General features: G+C 44.2%; 1 protein-coding gene across 2 annotated transcripts in view; it reads right to left on the bottom strand.

Moving 5' to 3' along the window:
- Positions 1-25,090, bottom strand: part of camta1a (calmodulin binding transcription activator 1a) — a 289,047-nt gene that overhangs the window by 12,654 nt on the left and 251,303 nt on the right. The window contains exons 8-15 of one of the 2 annotated variants that reach the window (XM_044037457.1): positions 21,069-21,209; positions 18,138-20,449; positions 16,401-16,527; positions 15,870-16,004; positions 1,340-1,506; positions 999-1,195; positions 811-889; positions 312-660 (exon numbers count right to left, since the gene is read on the bottom strand). In XM_044037457.1, the coding sequence (XP_043893392.1) occupies positions 312-660; positions 811-889; positions 999-1,195; positions 1,340-1,506; positions 15,870-16,004; positions 16,401-16,527; positions 18,138-20,449; positions 21,069-21,209 (3,507 nt within the window). Of the gene's footprint in view, positions 1-311; positions 661-810; positions 890-998; positions 1,196-1,339; positions 1,507-11,374; positions 11,707-15,869; positions 16,005-16,400; positions 16,528-18,137; positions 20,450-21,068; positions 21,210-25,090 lie in introns of those variants that run through there. The other variant, XM_044037458.1, reaches the window with a different exon arrangement.

The raw sequence follows: 25,090 nt of genomic DNA on the forward strand, positions 1-25,090 counted from the left end.
ATGCACTGAGCAGCGTGCTAATACGCCACGCTGCTAATGAGTTTTTGTCTTGATTTTTGTCTTAGTTGAACTTGATATTGAATTTCGTGAGGCTGCAACGACTTCAGTCTCAGGTTTGGCTGCTTAGTAACAATGGACGCGACCGGAGTGCGATACCAAGTGCCTTGGATTAAAAACACCTCTGGCTTCTTCTGTACATTCTTACTGTGCTGCATGTGAATGGCCCCTAAAACTTTGCTTGTCAAACACAGAAAGAAGGGATCTCCTACTCAGTGACTGTGTAAAGAGTGTTAAAAGAGAACTCTGCTGACCTGGATTGAGGCCGGTGCTGGATGTGGTTGTTGTGGTGGCAGGACCTCCTCCTTTCTTGCTGCTGGGTGCCACTACACTGTCGTTTGCCCAGCTGACCATCCAGCTGTCTGTGGTGGGGGCATCTGGGCCCGGGGAGAAAGACATGCGCGTCGAGTGTGGTAGAGGGGCTTGTGCCTGCTGCTCTTCCCTCTGTAGCTGCTCCAGACATTCAGCCAATTTTGTATGGCCACGAGAGCGGGCAATTGAGAGGGGTAAGCGGCCCAGAGAATCTGGGATAGCTAGGGCACGTCTGTCCCATTTGTATAATACCACTGCTGCCTCCAGGTGACCCAGTGCACATGCCCACATCTCAATAAAAAATAGACAGATACATTGAGTTAGATTGAGCTATCACGTACATTTATACATCAATCTACACCAACTAAAGTTCCCTTCAGAAGAAATGAAACAAATTGGGATGTTGTGCTGCTCACACGATGGCAAAACCTGCTCTCTTACCAGAGGCGTGCAGGAGAAGTGATCCACATTCAGAGGGTCCACTTCTAACTCCAAATCAATACTATCAGCATGCTTAGTGCTGTATGGAAGAGAGTGGATAAAAAGAAAAAAATCAGCAACTCATTGCCATTTGGTGCGGTACACACCAATTACAAACCAGAGCACCATTATAGAGTGTTTGTTCTCACCGCCACTTGATGAGTGTCTGGATAAGTGTGGCGTAACCCTGGCCTGCAGCCAGGTGAAGAAGTGTCATGCCTCTGAAGGTCTTGGAGTGGATTAAATGTTTGGACTTGGCCCAGCAAGCTCTGCTCATCATCTTCTCACAGACCACCACGACACGGCTCTCAAAGGAGCTGCCAGCTTGCATCTGGCCAGATACGCACTAACATACACGACAGAGCAAGCGGTTATCGGTTGTTCTAAATCCCTCTTCAACAACAACACATATAACAGATGTTCCAGTCACTCAATCACCAGTATCACATGTATGATGTTTGTCTTAATGCACCACAATGTGGCATTTTACCTGTGACTGACTGTTGTTGCCTCCCCCTCCACCTCCCCCGGTCCCCCCTGTCCCTCCCCCAGCTCCGCCACTCCCTGCACCGCTCGGCTGCTGGTGGCTGGCCATCTCCGCCATCCTCCTCTCCATCTGCTCCAAGCGCTCCAGGATAGACATTCTGAACTGGTTATCTGGGCAAACAATGGGACACAGAATAGGATCATGTCAGCATGCAAGTAGCAAAAAAAAAAGAAAAGAAAAAAGAAAGACATTTGTCTTTGCTGTTACCAGCACAATCAGCCCTGTGTCCTGACAGGACAAATTATCACACAGTACGCACAATACGTTTCTGTGCGCAGCCTTAAGATTGTCGCAGTGACTTGGGGCTTAAAGTCACGAGGCAGTCAACACTCTCACAAATGCATTTAACCAATTTCTACTCGCACCTGATGTGAATTTAATTACCTTCTTTTGCCTATAACACACAGAAAAACCTTGATAATCATTATTAATCTCTCCAGACTGTGAGTGAAAAACAACAGCATCAATCATTAACTTCATCAAAAACAATTGACTTTACAATAATAACCTTTAAGGCCCATCAATCTTCTGCTAATGGCTCCCATCACTAAACTCCTGCTGCCATCTTTCCTTGACTACTCAGGCATGACCACAGCACGCTAAAACAGGTTGAAGGATTGGCCAATGAGTGGGGACATGTTAGATGTGTCCACCCCTTCACACGGGGTTTCAGACACGCTCTGGGGGAGTGTGCAGCTGACGGTCCTCTCCAGCTGATTAAGTACAGCCTGTTATGGCCAAAGAGTCTCAGCCCACCCTGGTTTTCACGAGCCTGCATGGAAGGTGGACCACAAAGCTGACAGTACTGAATCAATCACAACGTGCACCTTTCCAGAGTCCTTGAATCCACAGCCTTTCCATACATCAAGACGGATGGAGGTGCACGGGGTGTGTTTACTTGCAGCTCCATTTGTTTTACCCCCCCATGTCAAAGTAGTTGAATGTGTTGCCTCTCATTAACGTTTAAGCCTTGCAACAGGAAAAGCTATTTTTTGAGGCAGAAATATGGAGCACGCTGCATAATTCAGTGAGTATGTATGTAGTGTAAGTGAAATATTGCCATACAGGTTTTGATCTTTACACAAAATGTTTTTGAGTTGATCACAGTAAAATAAAAAAAAAAGGGTCCACGCCCACTGCAAGATGTTTCGCATAAGATGACAAGATCTAAGACCCAAGGCTCACTGTGACGTTTAGGAAAGCAACCGCAGCGACAAACGCTCACTTGTAGAGCATGTGCAGTATGTATGTGTATGTATGTATGTAATATGAGTGACACACACTCACATACGACGTATGTTACAGTATGTACAGATCATGGAACGGAATGGGCACTGAGAGACCACTGCAGCAGGGAGTATAGAAGACTGCATTAGCATTCCCCATTTAGCCACTATGAGGCCGTTTCTGTGGCAACCTGCTGCCGAGCAGTAACTAGGCGACAGGAACATGGCTGTGTGTGTATGGTCTGCCAGCGTGCTATTGGCTTATTGATGAAGGGGAGGAGTAGGACTCAATACACCAGCAAAAAAAAAATGATGAGAGGAAGGCAAACAATGAAAAAAAAAGAGTCTATAAATCTTCTTTGCTGTACCTTTGTGTAGTTTGCTAACTCTCCTTTCTCAGTGTTGATGCCGTAGGTAGGGACCTAATGACTCTAAGTGGGGAGCCTTCACAGCACGACCTGGTGACATTTGCGCTTTACGGTATCTTGGCAGTGGTGGCTCAGGGCTCCGTGGAGAGCTAATGTCACAGTCAAACCTCCTATAAGCTGCTGTAAAAGAGGTCAAGTGACTGCTATCATTGGACGGAAAACATTATGTCACTGGCTGGCAAATTATTGCTTTCAGTGACAAAATGCTGCACTGTGACTGTGAATAATAGACTCAGAGGACAGCGCAGAGGGCTCTGCGTTCGATCCCTCCGCGTGCTAAAGACTGCGTGAGTGATCGTGCTGTCAGATTTTCGGATCGCTCGAACATCTGAGCAGGTCATTTGCCAAGATTCCTCCTATGTGGGAGACCATATTCAGACAAGTGAGGTGAAGAGTTGAGAGCCTGTTCCAGACTGAGTGCTTGTATCAGGAGGGGAGTCAGAGGGTAGAGACAGGATGCAACACTACAACCTGCCTTGGCACAAGGCTGTGCTCGTCCTCACCCCCCATGTGTTACAGGTGGGGAAAGAGGGAGACAGAGAGATGAAGAGAGGGAGAGGGGCTAGTTAGCAGCAGGCTGACATGTCTTTGTTCAGACCCAGTGCTGCAGTGTGCTGCAGTGCAGATGATGTCATCTCCACCTGCTGCCTGCTGCTCCAAATGCGATGCACGTCCACTGCAGAGGGAGGATGGGGGTAGAGATGAGTGGGAGGAGAGAGGGAAGAAATGGGGAAGGTGCGCAGCCAAACAGAACTGTAACAACAGGGTGACGTTGTTAACGCCCTCCCACTTTCCGGTTTACTCCCTTGTGATGGTGTGTGGCAGACGTGGCCACGCTCACACATTTATTTTAGACTGTGACATGCTTTCTTTTTTTTTTTTTTTTAAGTAACTGTTTCTTTTTTTCTTTTTTTTAATAACTGGGTATTTTGAACATGTGAACGAAAGTTGACTAGTCAACATAAGCGTAAAAATTACAACTGGCATTACAAAAAAATGCCTTTCAAACTACTCTTCTGTAGATAAAACCAGTTTCTTTGCATACAGAGATTCATTATAGCGCTTCCTCATGCTTCTAGTACTGTACGATCCTGTAGGAGTTGGAGCCTTGCTAATGTTCCCTATCCAACATTCATTCATTCATTCATTCATTCATCGTCTACCACTTTATCCTCCACAGGAGGGTCGAGGAGCCTCTGGTGCCAATCCCAGCTGACATAGGGCAAAAAAAACCAAAAAACTCACACCTACAGTCAATGTAGAGGGTCCAAATGCCTGAGAACCTGGAGAAAACCCACACACTCAGGGAAAAACATGCAAACTCCACGCAGAAAGACCACTTTATCCTCTCCATGAGGGTTGCAGGGCCCCTGGTCCTATCCACCGTGCATATTAAAAATGCAAAAGGACAGAGAACTCTTCCTTTGCTTGAACCAAAATCTGTTCTTTCAACCGGAATTCATCTCTGGTGTGGGTTATCCTGTGCAGTGTTGCGTGATATCAATTGAGAGTTACCGTAATGAGAACAGCTGATATAAATAATATTGGGAGTGAAGTACAGTCGGTTACATAACAATTACAGTGCGTTTTGAAATTACAGTGACTATGTTGCTAAATGTCTCTTCTTAGAAGTGAGAGGAAAACCTATCACCTCTAGGATGAAAAGCCTGTAGAGGACGGGAAAATGCCACATGAAGTGTTTTAATAGAGTAAATCTTGTTATCACAGCACACTGTGACACACATTTTGAACCTGTTCGACAGATAACCCAATACTCATTACAGTACATTTCTAGCACAGTCATCTTAAGGCCCACCAGATACACAGTACGAGACCATTGCAGCTTGTTAGTTTAAAGCATTTTTCTGGTTGACCTACAAAAAAAAAGTTAGCTGGCAGTTAGTTGGTGACAAGTCAAGTGCAATTCCGAGGCTTCCTACCACCCATGTACCTAAAAATATAGAATTCTTTAAGATGGCAGAGCATAATCCTCGACTCCTCGTCAGTTAAAAAACTGTTCCAGCCTGCATTTTTTTTCTGTGTATCATCGCTGTCTAAATTTGATTTGGTTTAATTTAGAAGACATTTTAAAAGTCCACAAATAACAAACGCCATGTAAACATAATGTGTCAAGAGGGTGGGTCCCAGTGGCAAAGTCACATGTCTAGTCAGGGAAGTCACAACAGCAGCCATACTGTAACATACTTCCTGCATCAAAAAATAGTGTCTCATATTTGCTGAGTCAGTAGTGCACCGCTGTTGCTCCTTATTATGTTCTCTCAAAGGACATAGGTGTCCTCTAAGAGAAACAGAGAGCACAGGACCTGCAGAGTGTGCATTGGGTTTCAAACCCACAAAGTCACAGCCTTGCCATGTAATCTGTCTCATCTCTGGGACATGGCAGCAGCTCCTCATTAAACAGGTCGACATACAGATGGATAACGGAGGGAAGAACAGGGCAGTTTATTGACATGCAGTGGAGCGCAGCAGGAGTGAGAACACGCTGAAGGGAGGAAGAAGACAGCGGGGGAGATTACAGGTAAAGATGGGTGGGATGAAGGCGATGGAGAGGAAAATGGGCCAGAGGGAGAGGGAACACACCAAGGTAGAGGTTGGTTGGGTCAGCTTATCGGGCAGCAATGGCAAGGATGAGGGTGAGAGAGCTCGTTTTGGAGCCCCCCATTATCTTAGAAACATGTGGGTGTTGGTTTGTTTTGACAACAACTTATTTTGCCCCTGGGGCCAGTAAGGTACACGTTTGTTAGGCACAACATCAACACACAGCAGCAGTCAGGGTCCTGAACAAAAATTAAAAGTGTTAAACTTGTTGAGCATCTTTTTCTTTTTCATTGCAATTCAAAAAACAGTTCCTCTATCCTTGATGAGCACACACCGTGTGTTCCATATACTCCACACAGTGAACTTCTGACAGAGACTGGGAGAACATCTTTACTCCTCAACTTTGACACTGATTGTGTTCATGACACTTAATCTAGTGCGGCACTTCATTATCTCGCTGAGGCAGTCACATTCTCACATGTGACTCAGTAGAAAGTAGAACGTTCCTGTGTGAGCTGACTGAGAGGGGTTGGTATTTGTGACTAAGCAGAGGAAAGACCCAGGCCACCTGACAGCCACCTGTGTGTGACAACGTGTAATAACTGGCTGTGGTTTTGCTTGTGTCTTTTATTTTTTTAATGTTGTAAGCAGAGTGATAACACATTAAAACTGTGAAAAATAAATCTATCATATGTGACGGAGACATTTTTATCCATTGTTATGGCATCAAATGTGTCTATTTGAAGATGCTATCTATCCAGCCATCAATCCATCATCCGCACAATCCGCATGTTTTACTGCTTATCCTGGATGTGGAGGTGGGGCGAGAGGCAGGCTACACCCTTGGTCGTTTGTCAATCCATTGCAAGTCTGAAGCACAGGCCACACAACCCTAACAGTTGGCTGTTGATGACCATCCATGGTATGTACAGTGTGTGCGGCACTAGCAGTCCTTGATTATGTTGTCAGGGCACCTTACTGGCAACTGGCTTTAGACAGCTTTATGGCCAATTCGGCAACATCGCTGTCCATCGAGGAGAGACATTGCTGTGATTGGATGTTTAGCTACAGCCAATGAGAAGATGTAAAGACAACGGGGGAAATAACAAAGCAAGCAATTACTCAACACCAACAACAAGGAGCTCATATACAATATAACAACCATCTTTCTCATTGGATTTGGACACTTGGATGCCAATACAACTACGACATGACCAGCCGCTGTGCTATCACAAGTACCTGTATTCATGTATCATGAACACGCACTACTGGTACCTGCTGGTAGGGAAGGGGATTTCTTCTCACACAGACTCAGAAGATACAGTACATGCTGGTTGCTCATCAGCTGTAGTTGATGCAGTGTGAGTGCAACACATATTAACTGAGGCAACATGGCGGTTGGTGGTCCCTTAAAGTAGGCCGACCATCGAGGAGTGTGAGTCTTGGATTGTCGGATTGTAGGAAACCGCTCAGTCATTAGTTGGATGAACATCCAAACAATCAAGAAAGACAAATTGAAAGAGCACCACAAACTCATATACTGTAGATGTAGTTTCAATTGCTCCATGACAACAAGCAAAGCTCTGCTTCCTCTAAAATGTCATAAAATACATCATCAATTATGCACTGTTGTATTTAAATTTCATCAGTAATGGTGCGCTAGAATGACTAGTTTGTTCAGAATTAGCTGTTTATCACAGATCGTCTGACAAGATTTTCTTGTCAGACACAATAAAACCAGTAGAAGCTCAGCATAAATGCAGCAAAATCGCTTCACTTCCAGGGAGACTCAGCTTCTCTGTGAGTCTGTGGAGAAGTGGGCAGGGGCGGGCACTGGGTTGATGGTTTAATGCATGATGATTGGAGGAACTGTCTGAAAGGGGGAACCACTTTTTGATTGACGGTGTTGTCAAGTGAAGTCTAGAAACAAATAGCAACCGGTTGTGTGTTATCTGCTTGCCGATTTAGCCCATTTACGTACATGTTATACACTGTGGATAAAAACAATAATATACCATTTCCTTGTTTTCAGATTTACATAATTATCACATTTCCTGTCCCAGTTGTTCGTTTGTTTGTTCAATTTATGTATAAATAACTGGGCCTGAAATGAGTTTCCCCTGCAGACCAACAACCACCACTCATTTGACCTATTAGCGCTATAAAACAGCTTTTACTGTTTTCTCTCTGTCAGAAGACTGAGCCCTGAGACTCATTTCAAAATAACTCCTAACATGCAACATTTTGTAGAACTTTTAAGTTCAATTTCAATTATGGGAATTATGCAATACATCGATACAGAAAATAATCAAGAATATCACAGAATAAATCTCTTTTAATGTCACAAATTGGTTTAATAAAGCTGCTATGCCGTTACTTCCCAATTGTGTCAATTTAAACTCTCGCGAGCAAACAAATAAAAAAGATTGTTGATTAAATATCAGTTTGAAGGTAAGCAGAGATCGATTTGACTCCCTGAATCGTACCGTAGCCCATGTATCTAGACACTTATGCAATTGTCCTTTATGGACGAGATGGACACCCCCATTTTGCATCATGTTCACAGAAATGCTCCTTCCATAAGCTTCGAGATTCAAAGCTGAAACGAACGTTGCCTGCATTACTGGTATAGTTCCATTGCAGTATGTCAACACATTATAGGAGCAACAGGTGAAGGGGTAACAAAATGTAACATGAGCAAATATGTTCTGTGGAGACCACTCTGAGTCTCCACTGTTTCCACACAGAAAATAATTTACTCTCAGCTGTACAGTGTACTGAAGTTTAATAACTGCAAACAAAGGTCACCGAGCTTTAATGACACTCTCCTGTTCAGCCACAAAGGTGAAGAAGCAGCTCTTAACCCGCTGGCATTTACTCAGATATTTAGGTCAATATGAGTATAGTCCGAGCACTGAATAGATACAGTGTGTCACATTGAAGGTAAAATGCCAAGAGTGCACACCGTAGGGATTTACTGTCATCCGCTGTCACGCTAATAGAGTGAATCTGTATTGGCTTTTTGTCTTGGAGAGTAGGGTAGTTTGATTTTTTCTTATAGGTGATCAATTGATACGGTAACAATCGCATACAATTAGTCTCTCATTTGCATCTTCAGCTGTATACTGTTTGACACATGAGCTGTAGGGGAAGTGCTAAACAGGGATGAGGAGATAAATAATCTCAAATGAAGATGAATCAATCCGATATAAAACACCAAACCCCGAGGGACAGGACGTCTCCAAAGCCTTCCATTAATAGACAACACATTTGGACTAAATGCATTCACAAGAATCACAGACCGCTCCCCTCTCTGTCATTTTATTGTATCACATTCACTACTTAGAAGCACATTTCAGTCTTTTGTCAGATATTAGAAAGCGTCAGAATTCACAGAATACGGTCACTAATACTGTAATTTAAATCTACGGACAGACTGTGATATGATTGTGCTATAAGTTATGCCTGGCCTGAGACTATTCTATATTCTATATTACCTGTTTTAATTTGGTCTTATGGCCACTCTGAGGGACACTTCTGCACAGCATGAATGGGGACTGGAGCTGAATTGGATTACCACATTAGCGAACTGTCCCACAAATGCAAAACAAAGCTCACAACATAAAACTGCACATTCCCTGGATTGTATTTATTCACATAGACAAATTAGCTGAGAGGGAAAAACACAATCCTCCCTTTTGTAGCACGAGTGCACGGCTAAATGCATATTTCAAATGCCAGCACTGACATTTTTTGACAGAGGCATACAGAACACAATGCTACGCTTCCAAAATGAACAATAGCTTTTGACACACGTCCAGCCCTCACTACACACAATGAGTTTCACAAACATCCCTCAACTGAGGATCGCACGAGGAACGTTTTAGATCGACGCGGTCGTCGCACTGTATGTCCACTGACAACGCAATCGCAAACTTAGTCTGAGTGCAAAGTGATGAATTATATGGCTGAATAAATAATGAACCACCACTGTGAGAAAAAACAAACAAACAGGAAATCAAATAAACGTACGCAAGAGAAGTCAATAACAGTCAGGGGGTCTTGATTGAGGTCATTTCACATTATGAACTAGGGGCACAATAAACAGCCAGAAATGATGTTCTCTCTTTTTTTTATTAAAAATGCCCCTGTTACTTTAAAAACCTCTTGTCTGGTGCGATCCATCACCACCAGGTATAAGCACGACCACATTAGAGCTGCTGTGACTGAATTACTACTGCTGACATTGCTCCAGTTATTTATATTACAGGTACAGCGACACGAAAAGCGGCTGTCACCTTAAATATGAGCACAACAGAAAATAGTGCTTTTATTAGGAGTAAGTACATCTGCTGCTTATACTGGTAACTGCACCATTATACATATATTATACAACAGACAAACTACACAGATTGTATTGACCCAGGAGCAATTTGTTTTATGCAGAGTTTTTCCCACACAAACAGGAGCGTACACACACGCCCGTATACACAAATGTACAGTCATTAGGCAGGTACTTCATGCAGGGGCTTCACACATGGAGACAAAACTATTACCGAAGTGAATTGAACAATAATAACAGCGCTGCTGGCTGTGCTAACCATGCTGCCGCTGCAGCAGGCACACGGCTCAATGCAAGAACGATGTGCTACTAACACTACTACCAGTAGAACTAACACATAGTTTGGTTAAATTCAGCCAAGAACGACAAACATTGTTCCGCCATGAACCACTTTGCATTAAAGTGCCAAACAAAACCCTCCGTGTAACTGCAATCAATGCCCGTGCGTTACACTAACAGTAAAGAAAATGATATAAGAGCCAAAGCAACCTCTGCTCAACCATCTGCTCAACATATTCTTGCAACTTTGGTTTGTTGCATTGCATCTCACACATTCCCTTTTTCAGACGCTGCAATGTGGCCCAATGAGACTTCACAGGCGAGCAACAGGTACATAAATGCATATGTACTGCAGTCTGACTTTAAATATTCTGGAAACCTCCACAGCAGAGCAACATTCATCATCAAGAGTGAAGTTTCTTTTCATGAATGTGAGAACTTGCAGCAGCAGCAGCTGCAGCAGCAGCAGCGGCAGATCTCAGTGGAGTACCGTGAGCAACTTGCAGTTTGTTCCAATGCAACGTAAATGTTTTATACTCCAAGTCCATGCAGATACTGTCAGCCCCGAATGCAACATGAAACAGAACAACACAGGGGCTAGATTTGAATCACCAGCTCTATAAAATCCTGAGCAGCGCTCGTGGCTGCTACAACCCTTTAATGCGGTACACATGAGCGACTACTGTACTTTTAGCAACACATAAAAACAGCACACAAGCCCACAGAGGAGTCACAGTGACCACCACACACACACACACACAGCATCACTGACAGGAAAACAGACACATGACAGCTCTAAGTTTAAACAACCTTCTTGTCCCTAGAAAGTGAGGAGTCAGTTTGCCCTGACAATTCAGTCGTGAGTCAGGAGTTGGCCACTATCAACGTCAACTCTCCAGTGTTCTGCAATGAGGCAGAGTCACAAGAAAGACTGGAGGAAGCATGTGGCCAACAGCACATGTTTTTTCTTTTCTTTAAGACAGACACAGCTGGACCATGTTGAATTAAAAACAACAACCAAGCACTCAGCATGCGGTGTGTTGGAGGAAACTTCTTACAAAGAAATGCACAGAATTGTTTTTTTTTTTCAGCCAAAACACAACACAAATACAGCACAGTACAGCACAGCACTGACACTTCTAACCTTCTATTTTATTTTCCATTGGTAGAGTCCAACACCAAAGAAAAGAAACTGCCTCTTTTGTCTCTTAAGAAATGCAGGTGTCATTCACTGGCATCCTGACCCAGAAGGAGTCCAAGCAAAGCTGCATTTCTTTCAGATTGCAGTTTTTGCTCCCACAGAGGCAAAACAAAAAACCCCAGGGCTACTGCATGGTGTTAAATGACTTCAGATTTGTCTTTTAAAAAGAAAAAAAAAAACAAATACAAAATCCTTGATGTGTAGACAGAAGAATCTCAGTCTCCACAGAGCACTCGTCAACAACGGAACATAACTGAGAGGAGAGAGCGAGGCGAGGAGAGAGAGGGAGACAGAGAGAGGGAGAGAGAGCGCTCACTACTCTTCTTCCTCTAAGAGCCTCCTCCTCTTCACTTGTTTCACCTCACTCTCACACACACACACACACACACTTTCCTTGTGTTTCTACTAGTCGCGGCTCCAGCAGCCTGCAGTAAAATGACAAATACCGCTGCTAGGAGACGATGTGCGCACGTGCCGCCGGTAAACAGACGCCCTAATTCCAGTTTGCCGCCGCCGCCTCCTCCTCTTCCTCCTCCTCCTCGTCTTTCTCCTCTTTCTCCTGCTCAAGCCGCGGTCTCGCGCCTCAAACCCCGCTCACAGTAATCGTTTGTTATTTGGTGTTTTTTATTGTAACACTTCTCTTCTCTCCGTCACGAGTGTGACTCGGTTCACTAAAGCAACGCCGACGCGGTTTTTCCCAGAACCCCGGCACCTGAGCGTGAACCCCGCTCGATTGTGCGGTGTTTTTTTTTGTTGTTGTTGTTGTTGTTGTTGTTGTTGTTTTTTACAGTGTTTACCCCCCCACACACGCCCACTCCTCCGCTCCTGCATTGTTTGTGTACACACTCTCTGCTGGTGTCACTCGTGTCAATATTACGCTCCCTTTAAACACTAACAGTGCGTAAAAGCCGCTGTGCGGAGCTGCGGTTTTCGGCACTTCCACGGTGGAATTTGAGCTCGTGCGAGGAAGGGGTGATTGGGGCGGACGGTGAGGAGCTGCTGCTCCTGCTGCTGCTGCTGCTGGCTCTCTGCAGCTCCGACAGCTTTTTCTGTCCTGCCCATGGCTCCATATACCTGCAGTGCTGCAGAGAAAAGCGCCCCTTCCCCCACTCTGCATTATGACAAATCAAGGCAGGCAGGCAGGCAGGCGGGCAGCTGTGCCATTAGCACATCACAGCACACTGAGTCTTCCACGGGAGAAGGAAACTCACGCAGCTGCAGCTGTACAGTCGCATGCCGCCACGGAATTATCGCAAAGCATGACACGGAGTGTCAGCAGGTGACTGACCGACAGAAGGGCTCACGAGTCACCAGTCACAGATTCAAGATGTGTTTTTGGGGTCGTGCACGACAACGTGCTTCCTCTGTCAGGACTATTAACATTATCGATGAGCGCACATACTAAAGTGATTATAGAGAGTCTGCCTCACTTATAAGTGAAATAAGTTATCATGTCTGGATCTCAAAGTGGGACTTTTCAAGGAACAAAACAAGAGTGCGCTTTGGTGCCAGAGTCGCTGTCCACACTGCGGTGGTCCTGAAACTGCTGCTGCTCTCTCTCTCTCTCTCTCTCACACACACACACACACACACGGGTATTTTGCAAAATGCAGCTGGAATACCAAGTTTGACACGCGTGTATTTTTGGAAAGGACTAGCCCTCACCTCTCTCTTACACAGATAAACACACCTTTAGAGCCACACTGGCTGTAAAAAAGTAATATCAGTCAGTAAGTAATAAAGTAGTGTAGTTGCATCTGTGCAGTTTTCATTTTCTGAGTTAAGGTTCAGTCCAATATTCACTGAGTAAGAGATTTAAAGTGTGATGGCGCATCACCATCAAAACATTCACCGCACTAAACGATGAGTGAACGTGAAGATATGACAGTTATACGTAACATTTATTTAATGTGGATAGAAGACAGGAGGAGTCAAAATTGCAGTTGAAGCAGTTGCAATTGATTTAATTGTTCAGCCCTCGAGTAAAGTATAAAAATCTATAATTATGATGTTATTCTAAATCTATTTAATGCCATTTTTAAACACTGCACTTTTTTTTGGACAGCATGTCAAAATGACCGCATGGATCTCCTTCTCTAATAAGTCATTTATCATTGGACAAATGCAACAGGGCTAAATCAAGAGGCAAAACTCAAACACCTTTGTGGGTCACCGCTTGCCTTTGCCGTCATCCAACACAAGGATTCCAGATTTTGACAAAACAGTAAGAGATAGCAGAGAAAGGGTTAATATAAGTAAGGTAATAGGGTGGGCCGTGTTTTCCCTGAGACAGTCAGCTCCTCCTTTACTGGTTCTGTGAATGGGCCAGTGAGGCAGTAGGGTATGAATGGCGGAGGGATCCACTGGTACTGCTGTGTGTGGAGGCAGCCAGCGCTCGATTACTCACTCCCACTCCCTCAAGAGCCGTCTGCAATGCAGCTGTCCTGTGAGCCCGTGCTTCACCGTGCCCTACTTTATTCTGTCAATGCTCACGCACTGCAGCAATGCTTTATCAGCAGCACGCACACACGTGCAAACATGCCATTTCTTACTTGCTCATTATATTCTGCTGATCAGCAGTCCTTCCCACTCACAGATATGAATCTGAACCACATGGAGATGGGAGCTAACCCTGCAGTATATTACTGAACGTACAATACCTCTCAAAAATGCCACAAAAACTGTCAAACTATGAGAGGGTCACACATTGAATAATGAAAGGATCAAAGTCTTCAAATCTGGTGATGCAGTAATTAATTTGCACATCTCTCTAAACGGGAGGCTGCTCAGTGGAAATGAGAAATTGTCAAGATCAACAAAACCAAGCAGAACAGATTTAACTCATCTGAAACAACACTCAACTCTACTATATGAACAAAATATACTGCACTTTACAACATCTCGGACAGTAGAAAGAAGCTAAGGTTCAGCTTACTAACAGTGTGAGGAAAAGGTGTTTTTATAAAACACAACACCCACCGTCTAAAAACATGCAGATTTGGCAAATTGGACACGCACACACAGTGTGAGTGTGGATGGTTGTTTGTCTCCATGTTACCCGGTGATGGACTGGCGCCCTTTCCAGGGTGTCCCCCACCTTTCGCCCTATGACAGCTGGGATTGGCAACAGGGGGCCACAGGGGGCGCTGGTGCCAATCCAAGCTGACATAGGGCGAAAGGCAGGGGACACCCTGGACAGGTCGCCAGTCCATCACAGGGTCACACATAGACAAATAACCACAGTCACACTCACAGTCAATTTAGTGTCCAATTTGTCTAATTCTCAAATGTGCATGTTTTTGGCAAGTGGGAGGAACCTGGAGAACCCAAAGAAAACCCACACATTTATATTTTAAGTGATGCACAAGAGTTTTTAAAGCTAAGATTCTCACCTACAGTGAGGAAAATAAGTTTGAATAGATCTTAAAGGTTCTAAATCCAGATATTTGATGTTTGGTGATACAAGAAAAAGTACTAAATACACTGAAAAGGATGCTAAACTCAAGTACAGACTACACAACCAACAGTAAGGAGCTGAAAATCAAAATTCACAGACAGCTTTACTTGCAATGAAAGCTGTCTTTCCCATGTGTTATAAACAGTTCAGTTCATGTGTTTGTTTCTCATACAAGACAACTCTTGTTTACATCCTCTCCAACAGGTATTTCACAAAAAGACGTGGAAAAAATAAAATAACACATAACAGAAAAGTCTCAAATTAACTAATCACATTGAAAACTATTACATATTTATAATAATAATAATAAAAATTCCAAGGCTTTCTCCACATAACTTACTGTTTAATATGTTTCAAAAGCCAACTTAACTCAACCACTTTTATTTACCCTACAAAACAGAACATTACCAATAAAAAAAGACAAATGCAATGTTAAGAGTTCCTTATCTGTGTGAGTTCCTGGAGTTAAATCAATGTACTGTACGGTCAAAATCCAACATGAATTGCTGCACTGAACGTGCGTTTAATTAAAAACATTAATGTCCCCAAGTGTATACCATCGCTACACTTTCACCAAATACTTGTCGTGTTATATGGTTAAAGATGGATAAAGAACTACTTTTGTAATTGTAGATGAGATGTTACAATATGTATCGCAAACAGACTTAAATTCAACGTCAACATTTGTGCAGCAGTTAAAAACACAAGTCCATATCACTGCACAAAATAGAAAAGAACATGTCTCTGCCAACACATAAATACCTTGCATTGTTAAAGAAAGTGAAAAGACAGTAACCTCCTTGGTGGAAATAATGTAAGATAACAATCTGTCACTTAGTCAAAGCAAGTACACCAAAGTATTGAATCGTGTCCTACAGAAAGAGGGTTAGTAAATGCATGACAATGGTGCAGACAGAAGACAGAAAAGTCACGGCAGAGAGGGAGGGAGGGAGAGAGAGAGAGAGAGGGAGAGAGACGTACCATCTAGCGAGAGCCAGTCGTGCTGAGATGATGGCAGTGAAGGAAGAGCGCGGGCCTTGTACTCAAACACCACAGAGTTGGAGATGATCTGGTTACTGACGGCCACCTGCAGTGTCACCAGGCCGGTGTCGTGAGCTGGACGTGGGGGGATAGATAATGAGAATTTAGTGCATGAACAGTAAACATGGAGTCATCGTCACAGGGTCACATTTGCTAATTGGTAGAGATTTTCCATGCACTAGCATTCTCAGAGGAAACACACACATTATTCAGGGCTTCAGTTATATTATTGCATTCAAATTTAAATGTAATCACAAATGCAGCATATATATGTTGACAAAACAAAAAAGTCAATTTGTAAAAGTAAATGCTTTTCTTAAAAATGTATGAAAAAGAAACCCTAATACTCTATTGGAGTAGATCACTCACAAAATTGGCATTATAATGTTTTTCTTCCCCTGACAAATCAGCACTAAGTTTAAACATGTTCACAGCGTCTCTGACGTCACCGTGTCTTCCCTCCTGGTTTACCTGGGCAGTAGCAGCGCAGCACCCCAGGTTGGATGAGAGAAGCTGGAACTGAGATCTGGTCAAACAAACAGCTGTAGTTGGAACTCGCCTCTTGCCAGGGACCAGTGATCAGCACCTTAACTCCGCCCTGCAAAAAACGGGGCAAGCTGATAAAACAAACTCCACATGTGCACACTATGCCACCTAGCGTGCAAACATGAGCCTGGCACCAAGATGAAGCAAACAGCTACACTGTGCTGATCTCTGCTGCCATCGTGTGGACATCCACATGTATTTCAACCAACACTGATATTGCACTACTCTGCTGTCCTCCTGAGGCTGGAGGAGGGAATTACACTGGGTAGTAAAGTCATCTCAGCAGGAATTCCTCAGGAATTAGGAGATGAGACAACATTCAGGTTTTGTTTTCCTCGGGAGATGTGATGCATATGTGTGTCTCAGTATGATACAAACATGTTTAAAAATAAATAAATGAAATCACATTTAAAGTATATGATACAACGCTCCAGTGTGTTTGAGTTCACTGATGGCACAAGCATGCACGTGTGAATAGTGACACCTAGTGGTATGTTGACATTACAAGCAGAAATGGTTGATAATGATACTGAAACAGTATGTAACAGAGTCATGGTGAAATACAGGTATAAATTAAGAGAAATATATATATATATATATGAGTATATATGTATATGTACAGTACTTTAAATATTATCCATGAATCTTTAATGACACTAAAGTTTCCATTTATTTAGTTAATTTAATTAATTAGAGTTAATTTCGTACAGCAAAATACATATATTCATGTGTTTTATAGCGGAAAATATGTAGATTACGATGAAACTCAATCCTACTATACACCAGCGTGAGTTGTGAGCTTTGCCTAATATTTTGTGAGAACATTAGTGACCAAAATCAAAATGACGTATATCTGGCTTTGGTCATGAAGGAAGTTGACGGCACTTGCCACATATAAAAAGACTGTTGCATATAAAAATGGATTAGGATAAAGGGGAGACAGGTATTTGGATTTTAACACGTCAAATTGAAATATTTTAAAATGTAGTACAATCCATCTTTTCACATGTATACAATCCATAGTTCTCCATTGTTTGTACACATTATAAAAATAATGTGGCCATATGTGGCCCAAACCACCTCCAAAAGTGGTCTGAGTGATTAGACCTCAATGCATTCTGGGTGCATTCACACTTGTACTTAGAGCTGTTGATGTGTTAATGCAAAGTAAAAACCAGGCTGGGGTGGATGTGAGTGCGAAGGAGAACTAAGTGAATCAGTGAATCAATATTCTGTGCACAGCCTGGCAATGAAATATACTTTTACCCACAAATAAATCAAGGACTGCCGCACATAAATCAATACATAGGAGACACAGGGGTAAGTGTTTGATCATCAAAGGATAGTAAAACATATTGATTAATCCTTTTATGCAGCAGGTTCAGTTTTTCTGGTACGTTTTTTTTCTTTTTTACTTCTACAGCCATGAAAAAATACATTTTTGTTTTACTTGTGTGTCTATATTTTTGTGAAACGCACATTTTTCATCTGCCTTGAAATTCACCGATTGAAGAAGTCCATTGATCTTTAGTTTAGTTGTCAATTTACATTGTTTTTTTCTTATTTAAAAACGACTTAAGATTAATGGTCTTATTTAAACTATTGGACTGCTCTGGTTGAAAATAATAATAATAAAAAACCTGTTGAATGCACACCACTCACCTCAGGGTAGGACCACTCAGGAGAGTAGTCGGTGACCATGAAGAGCCGACCTGTGGCCTGAAGCATCCCCAGAGCCCCCTGGGCTACCGCTGCAGAGACTACCTCTGCTACATTCATGTAGGACAATGAGCCTGCATCTCCTGTGTTTCCTGCTGCTCCAGCCCCTGCACTCAGAGACTGGGGACTGCAGCAGGATTGAAGGCAAAGCTCTGAGCTGCTGTAGCCAGACCCTCGAGGCCCTCCATCTTCCTGGCCTTGCTGTGGGGCCCCCGCAGCTGTGTTCTGACCGTCAGAGCTGTGGGATGTGACTAACTGGTGAGCGTACAAAGCTCCTCCAGCTGACATGGTAGCTCCACTACTGTCCACTGAAATGAAGTCATTGATGAGGTCAGAGAACTGGTTTCCAAAAGAGATGTCAAAGTGATCCAGACTGATCTCCATGCCAGTGCCCCCTGCTCCTCCATTACTGGCTCCGCCACCAAGGCCCTGATGGGTGCTGACAGTATTGTAGAGTCCCTGGACTATGCTTGTACCCTGGAGGAGAGGCTGCAGCTGCTGTTGCTGCTGGGACCGGTTGCTGCCATCACCATTGTTGTTTCCATTATGAATTGCTACCCCTTCTCCTGTACCTCCATTTGCTCCTGCACCACCATCAGAGGCCTGCTGCAGGTAATGCTCTGCACCTCCTCCATCTCCATTCCCTGCCCCACAGGACTGAATGTGATCTCCCGCCTTCATTAAATTCTCTGCTCCATTCTCGGTGGCTCCAGTCTGGGCTGAGGTCACGTTGCCGGACTGCTCTAGACTCACCACTTCCTCGTGCTCAGTGCCAAGCCCAGGAAAGGTCCCCTGGTACTGGAGGAGCTGGAGAGAACCAGCCTGGCCAGGACCCTCTGTGGGTGAGCCTCCATTGCAGTTGGCCCTGTGCTGGGTCTGGTGGCCCTGGTGATGGTGGTGGAGGTGGCCGTTGCTGCCAGGAGAGTCTGTCTTCACTACCTGTAGCCCCATGTAAGCACCGGAGTCATGGGAGTTGTGCTCCATCAGATGTGTTTTCTGGCCCATGCTGGGCCTTCCCTGCTGAGCCTGGCCAGTCTGAGAGGCATCCTGGAGGAAGAAGCTGGGTGAACGACTCTGGTGCTGCATGTGAGGACTGGACATGGCTTGACCGTAGCTCACTGTGGTTGTGTTGGAAGTATAGTCCTGCTTGGCATCTATGGCACTGAAATCCATCTGCTCCAGGGTGGTGCTTGGACTGAGACCCCCACCAGAAGGAACAAGGGAGCCTGCAGGGGTCAGCGTGAGGCTTCCCTGACCCGAACCACCACCCGGCGCCACAGACACCCCACTTCCACAATTTACTACTGTACCCACTTGGTAGCCACTCTCCTTTGCCAGTTGCTGCTCAAATGATGTGTCTTCTGTTTTGATATTTTTTACCAAAGCTGAACTGTAGGTGTAGCTATTGTCTTGAATGGTGGGGGAGCGGTGAAGACTGCCATTGGTGCTATTGCTGCCACCAGAGGAAGAGGAGGTTGAAGAAGAGTTGCTCTCTGTCTTCATTGCACTGCCTCCATATGTCTGGCCCTGTTTAGGGTTGTTCAGGAAGCAGTCAGGATCAAAGTTCATGTTGGTTTCTGGGATCTTGATGGCTCCAGAATCTAGACTGCTGGAGAGCACCAGTTCCTCAGACACACCAGCTGCAGACAACATGGACAGGTCTCCTGCTGCGGTTGTCCCAGGTTCCCCGACTCCTCCGCTGGGGAAGGCAAACTTGTGACGATCAGAGGTGACAGACAGCACCAAACCCTGTGAGGTGGCATCTGCGCCCATCAGGTGAGAGTTGGGACCCCCTGTAGGAGACATGCTGTAGACAGGATCTCCTGTTACCTCAGACATAAAGACACTCTGGGACAGGCCAGACATGACAGAGGCCACGTGGCTCATCCCCGTCACCACAGGGCTGTCAGCAATGTCTGGATCACTGTTGAGGCCGCTGCTGATGGAGACCGGGGAGTTTTGCGTGGTATCTGGGACCTCAACCTGGTTGGTGGATGATACCTCTGTGCTGTTCTGGTGCAGCAGGACCGGCTTGTGGACTTTGCCATTGCGTTTCTCCCTGGCACTGCCACCGCCGCCTCCCCCGGAGCCTTTACCTCCACCATGGGTGCTGTGCTCGGTCTTGCCCTCTGACACATCGTTGTTTTGTACCTCAGAGTGGGCACTGCTGTATCCACCTGAGCGGGGGTCCACTTTGGGGGAGATGATGCGGTGTTTGGCGCTGTTGCATTTGTGGTGCACACTGCTCCCCGCACCTGTGTGAGGACAAAAGACGTTGTGGATTTAGATAAGTGAGAGGAGGGAAAAGAAGGTGGAGGGGAGAACAGATAAAATGTGCACGTACTGAAGAATTTGGCAACACTACCGTTCAAGGAGCAGAAACAAAGATGGATGATTTATTTGTTTACATATCTATCAGTTTGTGAAAGACAAAGTCCTCTTTGCGGTGATAAAACTAGCCTTTCTTTTGGAGTGTATGGAGTGTCTTGCATGGTTTATTAAATGCAAATAGTGTTATTCCAGAGTAATTTGTTTTATCAGTCACAAAACCACTGTTTGACATTCTTGTCTTGAGTTACAGCTGAGTGAAATTACACCACTTAAAATATGTGATTGACTAGCATGACATTCAAGGAACAGCTGGGCTATTTCAGATATGGCCCAGACACAGTTATCAGTAAAGGAAAAATAAGAAAAAAGGCAATAACCCTAAAACTCGATTTCACTGTAAATCACCCACCAGTAAAAGACCTCAACCAACTCGTCTGCTCTACCATATATAACAAACAGTATCTTTATGGCCTTTTTGCTTATCTTATTGAATTTTCAAGTTCTCTCTGGAGAACAAGCGCCATCCCACTCGCTAGCCCTTACCCAGGGTGCCCGTGCAGAGGCAGTTGTGAGTCCGGGGAGGTGGCTTAGTTTGGTGGCTGTCCAGAATCTGTTGCACTAGCTGCTCCACTGAGAAGCCAGAGCTGCTGTTCCCATTGCTGCAAGTCCACTTGATGCCATGAACTGCCAGGAGAGAGGAGGAGACAGAGACGTCAGCCAGCCTAACAGACCACCAGCCACACCAACCCCCCCCTGCCCCATCCACTGTCCTCTCTGTCCACTGTCTATCTGCCAGTATGCCAGAATAACAAAAAAAAAGACTCATATTTCTGGTTTGCCCCGAATGGAAACCACTGGTCAATAGTGTCCGAAGGGCTAAATAATACTGTCGTCTAATTTGTAGAATTTGAGACATTACCTTCGGTTTCATTCGTGCTATTCTCTATTCCCATGCTCTGTTATCTGTCTTCCCTGTCACGTGGCAACTCCTCTACACTCGCCAGCATCTTTTATCCTTTTCCATGCATGTCTTGTTTCCTTAGTCCGGAACTGAACAGTTGCTTTTCTCCCGTCTCACCTCACCTGTAAAGTTCAAGCCTTGTGTAGTTCACAGTTCATTCTCTATTGTGTCTCTCTCCCTCCCATGTGTCTGCTCTGTTGCCTCCCTACTGCGACTGCTGATGAAGGTGACAGCAACATCAATCCTTCCAACCTCCACCCTTACCCCAAAATATGACTGTGTTCTGACAGGGGACCCGTGGGGAGGAACATCACCTATAGCTGCTGCCACATCGGCTGCTGCAGCAAAGGAGAAAGAAGCTGTTCTCCCGTAAAGCTCTACTCCCTGCCTCAGTCACACTCCGCTTGCACCGCCTAATACATTTCTTTGCTCTACTTGCCTACCAGCCAACCCTTGTGATGAGACAGATAGTGGTTTTAGTGTCTATAAGGTGGTAGGAGACAGCATTGAGTGCCGCAGTACTCAGGCTCTCAACCGGCAAATAAGGTACATTTTCAGAAGTGGAGCATATTTGAACTATCAGACAAAATCAAGTCAGTTTTAACCAAGGTCCTTGCATTTGGTTAAATGTACAAGGGAGAAAGATTCATTTATAAAGCGAGTATGAGAATTTCCTTTGTGCATGTCTACTTTGCATATGAGATAAAAGGAGATGGGAACAGCATCGGAGTGTGAGTGTAATGCAGATAAAAGACAGCACTAGTTAATGCGGAGTTATAAAAGCTGCGAGCAAACATGAGAGGATGACAATGATGAAGATCTAACTCGAAAGCTTCAAGATCCTTTGGCAGATTACAGACCGGTGACCAGCAGACATCAGCAGAGCCGCTGTGATCGCACACACTCCACAGACAATTCACCGAGGCAGGTTATAAAAAACATAAACAGGATTCATTTTGATCTATTATAGAGTCAGATTGATTCATCCATTAATCTACAGTGAGCAAGCTAAAAAAAAAAGAAGAAAGGCTGGGCAGCAAAAGTTTCATCTGATGTCGATATAATTACTTCACTAATAATTCTGTCTAGACTCTAGAGATCTTCCTTGACAGTGTAGTTTGTGTCATTATTCTCTCCCTGACAAGTGTGCAATTCAAGTAGTAAAAATTAGATGATGCTAGTTTTACTAATAGTGATAGGGGCCACTGGCACAATAATTGTCTGGGAGGCTGCAGGACATCCATTCTATTGATCCGACTCTGAGAGCTGAGAGAGCGATAGAGCGCATTCAGAAAATATTAAATATTCAGTGATATAAAGTAAAGTATTTTAGTTGCATTTAAGATGACACACCTAAAACAAAAAAACTAAAGTCATGCAAAATTGTCTTTTAAAAGCAAATGAGACAATTAAGAATGGGATTTATGTAACGGTACTAATTAATCCACTGTGTTCTAAATTCACAAAAAACAAGATTAATATTGCATAAAGCCAATTTATAACCCCTTTAAACACAGCCAGAATTATTTTAAATACATAAATCTTAAATATCAGACCTTTTCTTCTTCTTCTTTAATAAACCTATAACGTGACAATTTACATGCGGCACACACTGGCGTCCCCTTTTTGTCCAACCAATCTCATCTCTGTCCTACACCCCCAATCCCTCATGTCAGAATTGCCACAGCCCTCATCATCCAGATGGATGTCACCCCCGGAGACTGCAGGCTGTTGAGGTACAGTTACCACTGTGTCTGCCTGTCTCTGCTTGCTTTTCTCATGGAGGGTTATGTTCCAAAGCGGACATGACAGAAGCAGTGCCACTAGGCTTAATCCCAATGGCGGCAGCGGCCGAGGCACCAAGCGGCAACCCGGTCACATCATCATCCTGATGAATTCATCCTGTCATGAGCAGCATCACACAGCTCTAACGACAAACACAGTCCTGATCTGTAGGACACACGCATATCCCATCTGGTTGCCTCTGCACCACCGGACGCTATATGGGACAAGAGAGTGCAATAGTTTGCATGATGGCTAGTGCTGTCTGTCATGCCTTGGTCTGCTCCTCCGTGGCCTGGAGACAGGCCTTATGTCTGTTTGTTAAAGCCGTTCATGGGCTATCTGTCAGCGAGCTGGGGGCATAGCTGGGGAGACTGCTGCGTGTTTATAGCATTAGACTCGAAGAGTGAATCAAGCTGGCTGCCTTGTCTATAGAGCTGTAGCGTGACTGAGTAGTGATGCCACACTCTAACCCCTTCGCGCCCTTTTTGCTTCTTCTCTTTCTCATCAAACACTGTAGGGCGTTAAGGAGGACAAGGTCAGAGAGGGCCATGTTTCATTGGACTGCTATTTAAACTGCTGCGCTTGGGTATCCATGCATGTGAAAGTTTTGTGACTGAGAGCAGAGATTATGTTTGTGTGTTTTTGTCATAAGAGGCGATAGAATAAGCTCAGGCGATCCGTGAAATACACATTTTTTTTTCCTTTATTGTGTTTTGAGTGTGTGTGTGTGTGTCATTAGAAGTGTCAAATAGCTTGTGTACTGCAATATCACGAGGAGAAGAACATAAGGGGAGAGCGAGATGGACGAGGGCAATTATACTGCAAAAGTGTTCTAAAATAAATAAACTATATGACGTTAAGGTAAGCATGTGTTTTCGAGTATGCAAGTATGCAAAGCGTGATGTTACACTATATTCAAACAACAAAGTAGGATTTTGGATGATGGGAATAGAAAACGCTGTCATGTTAAGTTATCAATACAACCACTGAGGGCCACTGCAGAGAAGTAATAGATATTTAGTTTAGTGTTTTTATTAGCTACAGTATAATGCAACATTAAACATTGCATGAATAATACAGGACGGCTTCATATACGCATAGTTGCAAGCGTTTGCTTCCTATATGGGGTTTCTCACAGCACCACTAGATGGCACTGTTGCTCCATCACTGAGCTTGTGTTGACATGTTGGCTTTTTCAAAAGAAGACACAGGGACACAGAGGAGAAGAAAGATAGAAACAAAAAAACGGACAGATTTTTAAATTAATTATTCAATTAAATTTGTATGTATTTATTTTTTTTGGTCTTTGTGTAGCCTCCCATCGAGCCTGGCCACTAGAAGGCATCTCATGCATGCTCTTTGTCCCAGCAATCCTCAGAGTTAATGACTTAACGCATTACTGCAAATCGTGCTTAGTTGTTACATTAAGCCACAAATGCAATGATTACAGTAGCTTGTTGTTACTCACTTTCTGTCCTGAGGTGAGACTTTATGTTCAAGTATGCCCCGAAACTGATTGTAAGCAAAGCAGTTAGGAGGATAACAGTGATGATGCTCTGGACTGCCTTGTCAGTATGCAAGCAGCACACGTGTATGTGCTTGTAAAGCTGCTGACATGTCCCTCTTTACCTGGCCACATCACCAATAATTGGCCATCGGAATATCAGTCACAGCCGTGCTGGCCCCTGCAAGACATGCCTGAATCACAGTCTGGTTGTTAAAGGTATCTTAACAGCTCTCTGAAAGATTTTCAATGCCTCACAAGCCCCATTTAGCTATTATCATTATCAGACAAGCCTTGACTTTTTTTCCAAAACAT

Source organism: Solea senegalensis, linkage group LG11 (genome assembly GCF_019176455.1).
Source record: "Solea senegalensis isolate Sse05_10M linkage group LG11, IFAPA_SoseM_1, whole genome shotgun sequence".
Taxonomy (NCBI): domain Eukaryota; kingdom Metazoa; phylum Chordata; class Actinopteri; order Pleuronectiformes; family Soleidae; genus Solea; species Solea senegalensis.